General features: G+C 38.0%; 1 protein-coding gene across 2 annotated transcripts in view; it reads right to left on the bottom strand.

The window, feature by feature from the left end:
- The window catches only part of RAD54B (RAD54 homolog B), a 104530-nt gene that overhangs the window by 73469 nt on the left and 14356 nt on the right, over positions 1 to 16705 (bottom strand). For both annotated transcript variants that reach the window (XM_059166017.1, XM_059166016.1), the window contains exon 3: positions 5915 to 6083. In XM_059166017.1, coding sequence (XP_059022000.1) covers positions 5915 to 6083 — 169 coding nt within the window. The remainder of the gene's footprint in view (positions 1 to 5914; positions 6084 to 16705) is intronic.

Genomic DNA, 16705 nt, shown 5'->3' with positions numbered 1-16705 from the left:
GCAGAGGGTATGCTTGAGGACCCTGAGATCATGACCTGGGCTAAAGGCAGACACTTAACCAACTGAGCCACCCAGGCATCGCTACAAGCTTTTTCTTCAACAGGGCATACAATGGATCAATTGTTTGATCATCTTTTTTTTTTTCTTTTAAGATTTTTTTTTTTTTTTCTTTGAGACAGAGAGAGGTAACAAGAGAGAGCATGAGCAGGGAGGAGTGGGAGAAACAGACTCCCCACTAAGCAGAGAGCACGATGCAGGGCTCAATCCCAGGACCCTGAGATCATGACCTGAGCTTAACCAACTGAGCCACCCAGGTGCCCCAACTGTTTAACTATCTTAAGTAAACCTGCATTTGATAGGAGTATAACACTAACACATTCTGTCCACCTCTGTTCTCATTTGAAGACACGAAAATTTATAATAATTATAAGGTGGCCATGCAAAAATACCAGCATATGCTTATATGCATTTATTCGTATCAGCTAAAAGAAAACAAAAAATCCTAAGCTTCTCCAAGAATTTATAAACCGGAGAAGGCATCCAAACATTCCCAAGGACTTCAATTCCAAATGAAAAATACTTATCTAATATCCACAAAGAGATTTTATCACTCCCTTTTTTTATCCTTCATCTTCGCCTCTTCACTACATCATTCCTTACAGCCTATAACATACTACTTTTAAAAAACAGTAACTGGAGGGGCACCTGGGTGGCTCAGTCAGTTAAGCAGCTGCCTTAGGCTCAGGTCATGTTCCTAGGAACCTGGGATCGAGCCTCGCATCAGGCACCCTGCTTGCCAGAGAGTCTGCTTCTCCCTCTTCCTCTACCTATTGCTCTGCCTATTTGTGCGCTCTCTGTCAAATAACTAAATTTAAAAAAAAAAAAAGAAGAAGAAGAAGAAGAACAGTAACAGGGGAGCCTGGCTGGCTCAGTCAGTTTGGTGTTCAACTCTTGATCTCAGGGTTGTGGATTCAAGCCCCATGTTGGGTGCAGAGATTATGTAAAAAAATAAAATCTTAAACAACAAAAACCTCTCTGGTCCCATGCTCTCTCTCAGGATACTATTCTTTCCCTTCACAACCAAATTTATTTTTACATACTTCATTTATTTATATTCAGTGACTCCATTTACCTGTTTCCATTCATTAATTATCTATTACAATATGACTTTTGTTCCATTTTTTGAAACTGTTTCCTCAAATATTACCAAACCCTGAAAACTATAATATTCCAGTAGCTTATTCTTGACTACTTGACTTCTCTGAAGCATTTCAGAGCCAAAGGACTTACCCAAGGGACTTAACCACAAATTTTCCAAGATCCTTTCATTCAATCATAATGTTTTTTTCTAATTCATACTATCTGATTTAAAACCTGAAAAAGGGAAAGTCCCTGCCTTCGTATTCACACTTTAGTCAGGTAAATAAATAAATTACAAAACAAGAGTGTGGATGAACAGTTTGAGAGAGAATGAGAAGGAATTAGAAAGAATGAAACAATTTCTGTTTCTTTTTTTTTTTTTTTTAATTTTTTTTAAAGATTTTTATTTATTTATTTGACAGAGAGAGATCACAAGTAGACAGAGAGGCAGGCAGAGAGAGAGAGGAAGGGAAGCAGGCTCCCCGCCGAGCAGAGAGCCCGATGTGGGACTCGATCCCAGGACCCTGAGATCATGACCTGAGCCGAAGGCAGCGGCTTAATCCACTGAGCCACCCAGGCGCCCCAACAATTTCTGTTTCTAAAGAAAGTAAGTATTGTTCTGAATATTAGGAGGACCAAGGCTTCCTGTATCAGTTTCTGCCATAACAAAGTACCAAATACTAGGTGGCTTAAAACCACAGAATTCATTCTCTCAAAATCTGAAGACCAGAAGTTCAAAATCAAAGTGTCGACAAAGGCTTTCTCTCTCTGCAGATTTCAGAAAAGAATCTTTCCTTGCCTCTTTCTAGCTTCTGGTGGTTGCTAATGGTCCTTGGTGACCCTGGGCTTGCAGCTGTATTACTCCAATCTCTGACTTGATCATCATGTGGCCTTCTCACCTCATAAGGACACCATCCATTAGATTTAGGATCCACCCTAATACAATATGGCCTTATCTTAAGTTGATTACAACTGCAAAGCCCCCATTGCTGAATAAGGTTGCATTCGCAAGTACCAGAGGTTAGGACTTAAAACCCATCATTTTAGGACACAATTAATTGAACCAATTGTATTTCTCCTTTAATTTTCTCAAGCCAAGGCAAAGAGTAGAGGCTACAGACAAGACCCAAAAAATTAAAAAAAAAAAATTTTTAAGTTTTTTTAAAAGACAGAAGAGAGCCCTTCTAGCACAACCTCCAAAAAGGCATTTACCCTGAGCCATGGATGAAGTCATTAGTGGTAGGCCTGATGTGAAATGGTGGGATCCAGGAGCAGTCAAGAAACAATTCTTGAGATGTCTTTGGTGCAAAAAGGTGGTTTTATTAGAGCACAGAGACAAGATCGTGGACAGAAGGAGCTGCAATGGGGTTGTGAGAATTGGCTGATTGTATACTTTCAAGATGGAAGGAGTTTAGAGAGAGTGTAATCTCTAAGGAATTTGGAAGCAAGCTTTCCAGGACCTTGAAGGGCTAGCTATTATTAAGAAAAAGTCATTTACTACTGTCTAGTATAACCTTAGTCATGAGACCCTTCAGATGTACATTGGCGGGCCACATGCATGGAGGATGATTGCTAACATATATCTTGGCAGGTGGGGGTTAAGAAAAAGGAAGTTTCCAAACAGATTTTTATGTATTAAAGACTTACAAGATCCTGGAGGTAGGGCTTATGCCAAGCTAAGGTTGCCTTTTGCCCTTAGTAAAGTATTAACATTGAGGCATTTGAGTTCCTTGAGGAACGTCACTCTACCTATCCCAAATACTTGTCAGTGGGCTGTAAGCTGTAAGGGAATTTAATCTTTTTTTTTCTCCTGCCTTTGTTCTCCACATCAGACCTACACCTTCATTCTCACACAAGGACTATTACCTGCAAAGGTGCTGGGTTATGAAGAGACCTGAAATGCCCAGTGAAGTTCAGTGGAATGAAAATATACTCATTAGGGCACTTTCTGTTGAGAAAGAAACCAAACTTAAGCAAGCTTAGGCAAAAATGATATTACTGGGGCGCCTGGGTGGCTCAGTGGGTTAACGCCTCTGCCTTCGGCTCAGGTCAGGGTCCTGGGATGGAGTCCCATATCAGGCTCTCTCTGCTCCGCGAGAAGCCTGCTTCCTCCTCTCTCTCTGCCTGCCTCTCTGCCTACTTGTAATCTCTGTCAAATAAATAAATAAATAATCTTTTTATTTATTTGAAGTGGATATTAAGTATTATGTATTATTAATAAACCTTAAGAAATACAGGCTGGAAAAAAAAAAAAAACAGGCTGAGGGGTGCCTAGGTAATTCAGTCGTTAAGCATCTGCCTTCAGCTCAGGTCATGATCCCAGGGACCTGGGATCAAGCCTTGCATCAGGCTCCCTGCTTGGCAGGAAGCCTGCTTCTCCCTCTCCCATTCCTCCTTGTGTTTCCTCTCTCACTGTGTCTCTGTCAAATAAAATCTTAAAAAAAAAAAAAAAGAAAGAAAGAAAGAAATACATGCTGAAGTATTAAGGGATAATATGGCATAACATCTGCAACTTATTTTCAAATGATCCAGGAAAAAAATGGACATATGGGGGGAAGGAGGAAAGCAAAATGTTAACAACTATAGTATTTAGGATGATAATTATTCTTTCAAATTCTCTACATGTAGGAAATTTTTCAAAATAAACAGATGATGAGGGAAAATGAGGACATATTTTAACTGGGACAAACAGGCTTGGACCCCACTTCGGGGAGGAGGGTGGATCTAGGATTAAAAAGATGTAAAAAGGTGGGGGCGCCTGGGTGGCTCAGTGGGTTGGGCCGCTGCCTTCAGCTCAGGTCATGATCTCAGGGTCCTGGGATCGAGTCCCACATCAGACTCTCTGCTCAGCAGGGAGCCTGCTTCCCTCTCTCTCTCTGCCTGACTCTCTGCCTACTTGTGATCTCTGTCTGTCAAATAAATAAATAAAATCTTTAAAAAAAAAAAAAAAGATGTAAAAAGGTGAATTATACTACACAAATCTCTCATCTCCATACTTTTTCTACAAAAAACATTCCTCTCCAGTAATCCACCATAGAAAGCAAGATGTTTCTCACAATGTTCTTTTCCCCAATTAACCTCTCTCTGAATGCGAGGCAGGAGGGTGTCAGGAGGTTGGCAAAGGTCCCCCAGTCCAGTAAATGTATTAAATCAGAGAAGGGATTAAGGGATTAAGGGTTGAGTAAATTAACTCCCTCTTCAATTTATCTTAACTCCCTTCTCATATTTAGCAGGTTAAAGAGTGAGAAACTATAGAACAAAAATACAGCAGCAAATCAGTAACAAGGAATGTATTACAGCCTAAATATCATTCCCTAGTGAAGAGATTAGCCACCATAATAGAAAAAGAAAGAGAAATAGATGGATCATTATCTGTCACAGGCTTGGCAGTAGAGAAGGAAACCTGGGAGAACAGGATATTCATTTAACAAAGATGGAAGAAAAATAAAAGGAAGGACAAGGAAAAAAGAAATAAGGAGAGAGCAAATCAATGAGACAGTGCAGCTGCTAAACTGCCATACCCAGAGCTGTCTTTAGGGATCTCAGATCCCTATAAAAAGTGCTTCTCAACTTTGTCCTGACACCAGTCACAGCTTTTGAAAAATTATAAGGAACACATAAACGAAACCAGGAATCCTAGTCAGTTGGGAAAATAGAGAATTCTTTTCTCCCCCAACAAGAAATAAACCCATTCATAGGTAAAATTTATTAATCCTCAAAAATCTCAAGAACTTCCTTCAAAATGTTAAGAAATCTTACTGATTTGTACTGGTATATTAAGCATGACAATTACTCTTCTGTAGACCAGCAGATGGGGCTCTCTCCCTGAATCTGTTTAATCAACCAAAAAAATGAATGTTTTTTGGAAAAATGTAGTCTTATGTTGTCTTTCGAAGGCCAAATAAACATCAGTAAACAACCCTATTTATTGTTTTAATTACTTCTAAAATATTAATTTCTAAGAGATAAAAAAAGAAACAATCATTATTTTAACTCAATTCAACAAAGCAAGGAGGAAGCTCTGTTAAATCCTTGGTTCTCCTTCAATTATGTACCCTTATAATGCAAATCTAACTGATCTGAAGGTATTCCAAGAACTATTATTAATTAACAATTTTACTCATTTCAAGTTCACCTCTACAACTTAGTACTGTTAACACAGTTTTTAATTTTTTTTTTTAAATAGGCTCCATGCCCAATGTAGGGCTTGAACCCATGACCCTGAGATTAAGAGTCATATGGTCTACCCCAACATGGTTTTTATAATTTTTTTTAACAAATCTTTTTTTTTTTTTTAAAGATTTTATTTATTTATTTGACAGAGAGAGATCACAAGTAGATGGAGAGTCAGGTAGAGAGAGAGAGGGGGAAGCAGGCTCCCTGCTGAGCAGAGAGCCCGATGCGGGACTCGATCCCAGGACCCTGAGATCATGACCTGAGCCGAAGGCAGCGACTTAACCCACTGAGCCACCCAGGCGCCCCTTTTTTAACAAATCTTTAAACAGATTTTATTTTGGTACTTGAGGAACATACCATACTTGACCAACAAGTTCACAATGAACAGTCTTAAATATCTATTATAAAGTAGAAGATTTGAACTACATGGCTATTAACCCAATCACTAAAGAAATTATGACCAAAAAAATCTGAATTGCCAACAATCTAGAGGTTTTACAACACTTCAATATAACATTCATTCTTGAAACAGTCAATTTAAATAATACTACACTACAACTGGTCAAGTGTAAACCTAATCAATAAAAAGAAGTCTTACCTGTATGAGGTGGATCTAACGTTGCCATTATAGATGCTTCAGAATAGTGTTTTCCACTGTTATTATGCCCATGATTAATTTCTCTAGCGCTTCCGTCGGTAGGCAGATTTGAACTGCATATTCTGGGATTATTTTGTAACTGGAGAAAGGTATTCTTACTTGCAACAGCCTAAAAGAAGAGAAAATATATTTTATGCAAAAATTAAATCTAATTTCCCATATTTTTACACAGCAGATTCCTAATTTAAAATATAAACTACCATGGGCGCCTGGGTGGCTCAGTGGGTTAAGCCGCTGCCTTCGGCTCGGGTCATGATCTCAGGGTCCTGGGATCGAGTCCCGCATCGGGCTCTCTGCTCAGCAGGGAGCCTGCTTCCCTCTCTCTCTCTCTGCCTGCCTCTCCATCTACTTGTGATTTCTCTCTGTCAAATAAATAAATAAAATCTTTAAAAAAATAAAAAAAAATAAAAATAAAATAAAATATAAACTACCAGTTTCTCCATATCTTAATAGGGAATAGATATTTTAAAATAAATTTAGGGGCACCTGGTTGGCTCAGTGGGTTAAGCCTCTCCCTTTGGCTCAGGTCATGATCTCAGGGTCCTGGTATCAAGTCCCATATCAGGCTCTCTGCTCAGCAGGGAGCCTGCTTCCCCCCCTTCTCTCTCTCTGCCTCTCTGCCTACCTGTGATTTCTCTCTCTGTCAAATGAATAAATAAAATCTTTTAAAAAAATAAATAAAATAAAATAAATTTAAAACCCAATTTTTAGGGGCACCTGAGTGGCTCAGTGGGTTAAAGCCTCTGCCTTCGGCTCAGGTCATGATCCTGGGTGGCTGGGATCGAGCCCCTCATCAGGCTCCCTGCTCGATGGGGAACCTGCTTCTCCCTCCCCCCGATCCTCCCTTTGCTTGTGCTCTCTCACTCTCTCTCAAATAAATAAATAAAACCTTTTAAAAAATAAATTATTTTTTAAAAAAATAAAAATTAAAAAATCCAATTTTTACTATTAAACTAGTTTTAAGGGACACCTGGGTGGCTCAGTGGGTTAAGCCGCTGCCTTCGGCTCAGGTCATGATCTCAGGGTCCTGGGATCAAGTCCCACATCAAGCTCTCTGCTCAGCAGGGAACCTGCTTCCCTCTCTCTCTCTCTGCCTGCCTCTCTGTCTACTTGTGATCTCTCTCTGTCAAATAAATAAATAAAATATTTTTTAAAAAAATAAATAAATAGTTTTAATTATGTTATAAAAGCTGAAACACACAACAGAATGAAAATTATGCTTATAATTATAGTGTATGTTACACAACATATCAGGAGAGTTTTTAAACATGTCATAATATGCCATTTCTCAGAGACAATCACTCTCTTTTGCAAAGTTTCTCAATATTAAAATCAATACTTAAATATTCTCCATTTTTTATGTGGGATAGTGGTACTGTCACTGCGTTTTTTTACAGAGACAAATATTAAACTGTTTACAAATAAAAAGATATTCCTGGGATTGGCATCAAAATAATGAGTATGTTGCACCAAAAATAATGAGATACCTAAGGATAAACCTAACCAAAGAGGTGAAAGACCTGTACTCTAAAAACTATGAAAGAAATTGAAGGGGACACAAAGAAATGGAAAAACATTCCATACCCATGGATTGGAAGAACAAATACTGTTAAAATGTCTATATTACCCAAAGTAATCTACATGTTTAATGCAATCCCTATCAAATACTGACACCATTCTTCACAGAACTAGAACAAACAACACTAAAATTCGTATGGAACTACAAAAGATCCCAAATAGTCAAATTAATCTTGAAAAAGAAAAGCAAAGTTGGCATCACAATTCCAGACTTCAGGTTATATTACAAAGCTGTAGTAATCAAAACAGTAATGGTGCTGGCACCAAAAAAGACACATAAATCAATGGAACAGAATAGAAAATCCAGACATAAAACCCCTAACTATATGGTCAATTAATGTTCAACAAAGCAGGAAGGAATATTCAATGGGAAAAAGACAGTCTCTTCAACAAATGGAATTGGGAAAACTGGACAGCAACATGCAGAAAAATGAAATTGGACCACTTTCTTACACCATACACAAAAAGAAATTCAACACGGAGGGGCACATGGATGGCTCAGTCAGTTAAGTGTCTGACTCTTGATTTCAGCTCACGTCATCATCATCTCAGGGTTGTGAGACTGAGTCCCCCACTGGGATCCATGCGGCGCATGGAGCCTGCTTAAGATTCTCTCTCCCTCTTCTTCTATCCCTCCCCACCTCAAAAATGGATTAAAGACTTAAATGTGAGACCTGAAACCATAAAAATCCTAGAAGATAGCACAGGCAATAATTTCTCTGATATTAGTCATAGGAACTCTTTCCTAGATAAGTCCCCTGAGGCAAGGGAAACAGAAGCAAAAATAAACTGGGACTAAATCAAAATAAAAAGCTTCTCCACAGCAAAGGAAACAGCCACAGAACTAAAAGGCAACCTATGGAATGGGAGAAGATATTTGCAAATGACATATGTATTAAAGGCTTAGTATCCAAAATATATAAAAAACTTATGCAATACCCCAAAAACAAGTATTCCGATTAAAGAATGGACAAAGGCATGAACTAACATTTCCCCAACAAAGACATACAGGTGGCCAACAGACACATGAAAAAGATACTCATCATCACTCACCATCAGGGAAATGCAAATCAAAATTACAATGAGTTATCACCTCACAATTGTCAGAACAGCTAAAATCAACAACATAGAAACAAAAGATGTTGGCAAGGATATGGAGAAAAAGGAACCCTCTTGCATTATTGGTGGGAATGCAAACTGGTGTAGCCACGGAAAACAGTATGGAGGTTCCTCAAAAAGTTAAAAACAGGGGTGCCTAGGTGGCAAATTTGGATAAGCGGCTGGCCTTCAGCTCAGGTCATGATCTTAGGGTCCTGGGATTAAGCCCAACATTAGGGTCCACACTCAGTGGGGATTCTGCTTCTCCCTCTCCTTCTGCCCACCCCCCATGCTCACACACGCACATATACTCTCGCTCTCTCTCAAATAAATAAAATCTTAAAAAAGAAAAAAGTTAAAAATAGAACTACCCTGTGATCCAGCAATGGCACTACCAGGTATTTACCCAAAGAATACAAAAACATTAATTTAAAGGGATACATGTACTCCCCCATGTTTGTAGTAGTCTTATTTATGATAGCCAGGATATGGAAGCAGCCCAAGTGTCTATCAACTAACGAATGGATAAAGATGATGTAGTATCTGTGTATATCCATGGAATATTATTCAGCCATGAAAAAGAATAAAATCTTGCCATTTGCAATGACATGGATGGAGACAGAGAGTATAAAGCTAAGTGAAATAAGTTAGAGAAAGACAAATATCATATGATTTCACTCCTATGTGGAATTTAAGAAAAAAATGAGCAAAGGGGAATAAAAAGAGCAAGAGAAAAACCAAGAAACAGACCCTGAACCATAGAGAACAAACTGTTACCAGAGGGGAGATATAGAGGGATGGGTTTAAAATAGGAGATGGAGATTAAGGAGTATATGTCATGATGAGCACTGAGTGATTAAAATAAAAACACAGGGACGCCTGGGCGGCTCAGTTGCTTAAGCCACTGCCTTCAGCTCAGGTCATGATCTCAGGGTCCTGCATCAGGTTCCTTGCTTGGCAGGGAGTCTGCTTCTCTCTCCACCTCTGCCTGCTTGTGCATGCTCTCTCTCTCTCTCTCTCACAAATAAATAAATAAATAAAATCTTTAAAAAATAAAATAAAACACAAGGGGCACCTGGCTGGCTCATTCAGCAAAGCACGCAACTCTCAATCTCAGGGTTGTAAATTCAAGCCCCATGTTGGATGTAGAGATTACTTAAAAACAAAATCTTTGGGGCATCTGGGTGGCTCAGTGGGTTAAAGCCTCTGCTTTCAGTTCAGGTCATGATCTCAGGGTCCTGGGATCAAGCCCCGCATCAGTCTCTCTGCTCAGTGGGGAGACTGCTTCCCCCCTCCCTCTACTTCCCTCTCAGCTTACTTATGATCTCTGTCTGTCAAATAAATAAATAAAATCTTTTTTAAAATCTTTAAAAATAAAATAAAAACTTAAAAAAAATGAGTAGGGAGGAATTGGGCAGGAAGTTGAAGAAGTAAAAATGAAATAAGATTGGTCATGAATTGACATCTGTTGAAGGTACATAGGGTTTTTTTATATAAACTATTTTCTCTATTTTTGTATATGTATTTGTTTTCTATTGCTGTTGTAAAAAGCTACCACAAATTTAGTGGCTTAAGGCAATGCAAAATTATCATTTTGTAATTCTGTATGTAAGAACTCTAACTTGGGTCTTACTGGGCTAAAATCAAGGTGATCAGTAGGGATGCACCCCTTTCTGGAAGCTCTGGAGAGAATACATTTCCTTGTCTTTGCAGACTTCTAAGTCATTTTTTGGCTTGTGGTCCCCTTCCCCTATCCTCAAAGCCAGCTACTCTGCATCTCTCTGACCCTGCTTCCCTAACCACATCTAACACTCTGTTCTGTCTCCCTCTTATTAAGCACTTCCAGATAATCCAGGATAACCTCCCAATCTTTAACATTAAAATTACTTAGTCTAACTTCCTTTTGCCATATAAGGTAACATATTCACAGGATTAAAATATGGATGTTTTTGGAAGTCCATTTTTCTGCCTACCAGACTATGTTTAATTGTTTTCTTTTAAGATTTGAGAGAGAGCACGTGCATGCAAATGGGGGTAGAGGGAGAGAGAGCATCCCAAGAAGACACCCACTGAGCAGGGAGCCCAATGCAGGCTTGACCCTGAGATCATGACCTGAGCCAAAATCAATAGTCAGTCATTCAACCACTGAGCCACCCTGACACCCCTGAATCTTTTAAATATAACTCACAATAACAGACACAGTTGTCATATCCCTATAAATACTTATTAAAATAAATTTCAGAGGCATTCAAAAAACCTATCTTGTAAGATTTTACAGTAAGTCATAGTAATATACTAATGAACACCATAATTTTACTTTTACATAATTTCAAACTTAAAGAAACATTATAGAAATAAATACAAGGAAATCCTAGATGACATTTGCCAAGATTTACCATTTGTTTACATTTTGCTTCATTTGTTTTCCTTTCCTCCCTTTCATTCTTTGTGTGTCTGTCTATATGTGTTTTGGGCCCAGCACACTTCCACTGCATGACTCTGCTTGTCTGTATATGTCAATATCTGAGATTAAACTGGAGACAACTGTGCTCCTTTACCTCTAAATATTTCAAGATGTGTTTACAAAGAGCAAAGTCACTCTTCCACAATCACAGTAAAATTATCAAGATCAGGATTTCTTATTGGTATATTATTTAACCCACAGTCCATATTCAAATTCAGTCATTTTTTCCAATATTATCATTTATAGTGTTTTCCCTAAGCCAGGATCCAATCCCAGATGACATATTACATCTAGTAAGCATATTTCTGTAGTCTCTAATCTAGAATAATTCCTTAACCTTTACTTGTCTTTTGGGACTTTGACACTTTTTTTTTTTTTAAAGATTTTATTTATTTATTTGACAGACAAATCACAAGGAAGCAGAGAGGCAGGCAGAGAGAGGGGGGGGGGGGGGGGGAAGCAGGCTCCCTGCTGAGCAGAGAGCCCGATGCTGGGCTCGATCTCAGGACCCTGAGATTATGACCTGAGCTGAAGGCAGAGGCATTAACCCACTGAGCCACCCAGGCGCCCCGGGACTTTGACACTTTTAAAGAGTATAGGCCAATTATTTCCTAGAATGTCCCAATATGGACTGTCTCGTGTTTCCTTATAATTAGCTTCAGGTTATGCCATTTGGACAGAAATACCATAGTTCGTCATATCAAGACGCATATAATATCCATTTGTCCCATTACTGTAAGTATATACTAGATAAAAGTAGTATCTGCTTAGTTTCCCTGGAAAGTCAGTATTTTTCCCTTTGTAATTTTTAAAAAATATATAGTGAGGAGATGGTGGAGTCTATTCAAATAACCTGGGGAGCTTGGGTAACTCAATTAAGTGCCCGAGTCTGGATCTCAGTTCAGGTCCTGATCTCTAGGTCGTGAGTTCAAGCACCATGCTGGGCTCCATACTGGGTGTGGGGCCTACTTTTAAAAAAGTAATTAACTAGGGGCGCTTGGGTGGCTCAGTGGGTTAAGCCGCTGCCTTCGGCTCAGGTCATGATCTCAGGGTCCTGGGATCGAGTTCCGCATCGGGCTCTCTGCTCGGCAGGGAGCCTGCTTCCCTTTCTCTCTCTGCCTGCCTCTCCATCTACTTGTGATCTCTCTATCAAATAAATAAATAAATAAATAAAAATCTTTTTTAAAAAAGTAATTAACTAGATTAAGGTGTGTGTGTGTGCGTGTGTGTGTGTGTACACATATATATGTGTGTGTGTATATATATATATACTATTTACTTAAACATTCACCCACTAGTTTTGGTATCTACTGAATTTTTTTTTTTTGACAACACAAATGACTGTCTAATGCCAACAACTGCTGCAGAAAGCAAGACAGGTGAGTAGGAACATAAGTGGTTCCAGCCAATGTCCATGCATCTAGGAAGTAGTGACATTTATGGTTCTCAAACTTCCTTCTAGAGTTCATACTGACCAGTCCCTTAAATTCTTTTAAGAATTACAGATTCTGTTCCATGGATTGAGAACTAATATGTAAACTCTTTGTTATAGAGTGCACTAATATTAAATGTCTTCATTCCATTTTAAAATCCTAGTATATTGTAGGTGGGTAAGTGTTCCCATATAACAAATATGCAACTTAAAAGCCCTCTTTTAGGGGCGCCTGGGTGGCTCAGCAGGTTAAGCCGCTGCCTTCGGCTCAGGTCATGAACTCGGAGTCCTGGGATCGAGCCCCGCATCGGGCTCTCTGCTCAGCAGGGAGCCTGCTTCTTCCTCTCTCTCTGTCTGCCTCTCTGCCTGCTTGTGATCTCTCTCAATAACTCTCTCTCAAATAAATAAAATCTTTAAAAAAAATAAAAATAAAAAAAAATAAAAGCCCTCTTTTAGGAGGGTATGTGATATGGTGAGTGCTGTGAAGTGTGTAAATCTGGCGATTCACAGACCTGTACCCCTGGGGCTAATAATACATTATATGTTTATAAAAAAATAAAAATAAATAAAAAATAAAAGCCCTCTTTTATCCCCAGAAATAATTCATAAGCAAATATTGTTGTGTGCTAACAAGCTCCTTTAATTGGAATATCAAAAGCAGTTTTCTCTTCAGCCCTGGCTTAAAGATATCCCTATATTTTTTTAATTGAGTTTAATTGACATAAAACATTAGTTTCAGATGTACAACAGTAATGATTCAGTATTTGTATACATGGCAACCTGATCATCATAATAAGTTTAGTTAAATCCATCACCATACACAGTTACAAAATTTTTCTTCTTGTGATGAGAACTTTTAAGATCTATTTCTTTGTAACTTAGGGCATCCACTGATATCTTCTAACACCATCACTTCCATTATTATGATTTAGCATTCCACTTTAAGATCTTAGCTTACTCTTCTCCCCATATATTTTACTTATACTAATATAGATTGAGACTCCTGTATAATTCAATTAGCATATTTATTTTGACACTCATTTTTGTTCCAGATTTTGTATCAGACCAAAGAAATAAAAACCCCCGAAGTTATCAAAACAATATTATTTTCATCTAAGATGAGAAATAATTTAAGAACAAAAATTTAGGAATGGGCTAGACTAAGGAGAAGTTTACTAGAGTGAACTGCTAAGGCTTCTCAAGTTGCCTTGCTTAAAACAGCTGTACAATTTCAAAAATGCCTATTTCAAAAATGCCTAGTTTTTAAAAATAACGATTTAGTTTCCTGATAGAATTAAAAGAAGAAAAGAGTAAATCAATGGTTTTGCTCTCAAATTAGTCCTTAGAAACTACATCAAAAAATAAACCTTAAGACAATGGTGTCAAAATGATTAATGGTTAAAGAAGAATCTTTTTAACATCCTGGAACAACACAGTATCCACGTACAAAAGAATGAAGTTGGACCCCTACCTCACACCACATACAAAAATGAACTCAAAAATGGGACAGACTAAAATGTAAGAACTACAAAATTCTTAGAATACATGAGACAAGGGGGAAAAATTCTGTATGTACAGTGACAGATGATAATTACACTTATTACAGTAATCATTTCATAATATCTACAAATATCAAACCATTATGTTGTATACCTGAATATAATGCTGTATGTCAATCACACCTCAATAAAAAAACAAATTAGTTTTAAGATTTTTAAGTAATTCTCTACATCCAACATGGGGTTCAAACTCACGACTCATCAACAATCACATGCTTTACTGACTGAGCCAACTAGGCACACCAAAAAAACAAATTAATTTTAAAAGTAAATAAAATACAGGGCTGCTTGGGTGGCTCAGTTTGTTAAGCATCCGACTCTTGGTTTCAGCTCAGGTCTTAATCTCAGGGTCACAAGATTGAGTCCCATGTCTGGGAGTGGAGCCTGCTTAAGATTCTCTTTCTCTCTCTCTCTCCCTCTACCACCTCTCCCTCTCTAAAAAATAAATCAATTAATAAAATCAGATACAGGCGTAACTCTTCATGACCTTCTTAAATAAAATACCAAAATCATAAGTACCAACACCAAAAAAATTAGATAAATTGGACTTAATCAAATTTAAAACTTCTGTGCTACAAATGATACTATCAAGAAAGTAAATAATCAACAGAATGGGAGAAAATATTTGCAAATAGTATATCTAAGGGACCTGTAGCTAAATATATATATGTATTATTTTTTTTAAGATTTTTATTTATTTATTTGACAGATAGAGACAGCAAAAGAGGGAACACAAGCAGGGAGAGTGGAAGAAGAGAAGCAGGCTTCCCACTGAGCAGGAAGCCAGATGTGGGGCTCGATCCCAGGACCCTGGGATCGTGACTTGAGCCGAAGGCAGATGCCCAATGACTGAACCACCCAGGACCCCTAAAATATATTTTTTAAATAGCACTCTTGGGGTGCCTGGTTGGCTCAGTTAATGAAGCATGGGACTTATGATCTCAGGGTTGTGAATTCAAGCCCCATGTTAGATGTAGGGATTAATAAAAAAATTTAAAACTAAATTTAAGTTAAATTTTTAAAATATCTTAAAAAAGAAAAACTCTTACAACTCTAACAAAAAGTAAATAATACAATGTTACAAAGGTCAAAGGATCTAGGGGCACCTGGGTGGCTCAGTTAAACATCCAACTCTTGCTTTTGACTCAGGTCATGATCTCAGGATCCTGGGATCAAGCCCCACACTGAGATCTACGTTCAGAATGGAGTCTGCTGGAAAATCTCTCTCTCTCTCTCCCCTCCCACCCCGCCCTTCCCTGCTCTCTAAAATAAATGAATAAATCTTTTAAAAAACACTCAAAGTTCAAAGGATCTGAATAGTCCAAAGAAGATATCCAAATGGCCAATAAGCACATGTAAAGATGCTCAACAACATTAGCCACCAGTGATGCACAAATCAATACCACAAATGAGATACTACTTCACCCACTAGTAGACTACAATCAAAAAGATAAGAGTAAGTGTTGACAAAGATGTGGAGAAATTGAAACCCTCATACATTGATGGCAGGAACAAAAATATGGCAGCCACCTTGGCAAAGAGTACAGCAGTTAATCAATGAAAGGTTAAACACAGAGTTACATGATCCAGCAATTCCATACCTAGGAATGTACCCAAGAAAAATGAAAACACATGTCTACACAAAAACTTGTACACAAATGTTCACAAGCATTATTAACTCATAATTTGAAAAGTGGAAACAATCCAAATGCCTGTTAACTGACTGATAAATAAAATGTAGTATACTAATACAACATTATACAGTAAGGTAGGCAGAACAATGCTTCCCAAAGATGTCTATACTAATCCCCAGAACCTGTGAATATGTTAAAAGAAAGGCAAAAGAATTTTGTAGATGTGATTAAGATGTGCTTAAAGTAATCTCTCCTGAAATGGAGACTGTCCTGGTTTACCCAGGTTGGCCCAGTCTAATCAAATGATTCCCAGTCTGAGGGAACCAGAGACATAATAACATGGGAACTGAAACTGTCATTACTGGCTTTGAAAATAAAAGGGAAAAAATAAAATGCAGGTGGACTACTGAACCTAAAAAAGGCAAAGGAAACAGCTTCTCCCCTAAATGAATGCATGCAGTTCTGCCACCACACCACCTTTTGCAAGTATCTTCTCCCATTCCATAGGTTGTTTTTAGTTTCATTGATTGTATCCTTTGCTGTGCAGAAGCTTTTCATGTTGACAAAGTCCCAATAGTTCATTTTTGCTTTTATTTCCCTTGCCTCTAGAGAAATTGATATTGCAGAAGTCAAAGAGGTTGTTGCTTGGGTTCTTTTCTAGGATTTTGATGGATTCGTGTCTCACATTTAGGTTTTTCACCATCTTGAATTTATTTTTGTGTATGGTGTAAAAAAGTGGTCCCATTTCACTCTTTTGCATATTGTTGGTGTTGTCCAGTTTTCTGAACACCAGGTTAAAGAAACTGTCTTTTTTCCAATGGATATTCTTTCCCACTTTGTTGAAGATTAGTTGACCATAGAGTTGTGGTTCTCTCTCATTTCTAGGTTCTCTATTCTGTTGCAATGATCAAAGTGTTTGTTTTTGTGCCAATAACAAACTGTCTTGATGATTACAGCTTTGTAATA

This window comes from Mustela lutreola, chromosome 3 (genome assembly GCF_030435805.1).
Source record: "Mustela lutreola isolate mMusLut2 chromosome 3, mMusLut2.pri, whole genome shotgun sequence".
In the NCBI taxonomy this organism is placed as follows: Eukaryota; Metazoa; Chordata; class Mammalia; order Carnivora; family Mustelidae; genus Mustela; species Mustela lutreola.
The sequence above is the reverse complement of the archived record's forward strand: the minus strand, read 5'-3'. Positions and strand labels throughout refer to the sequence as shown.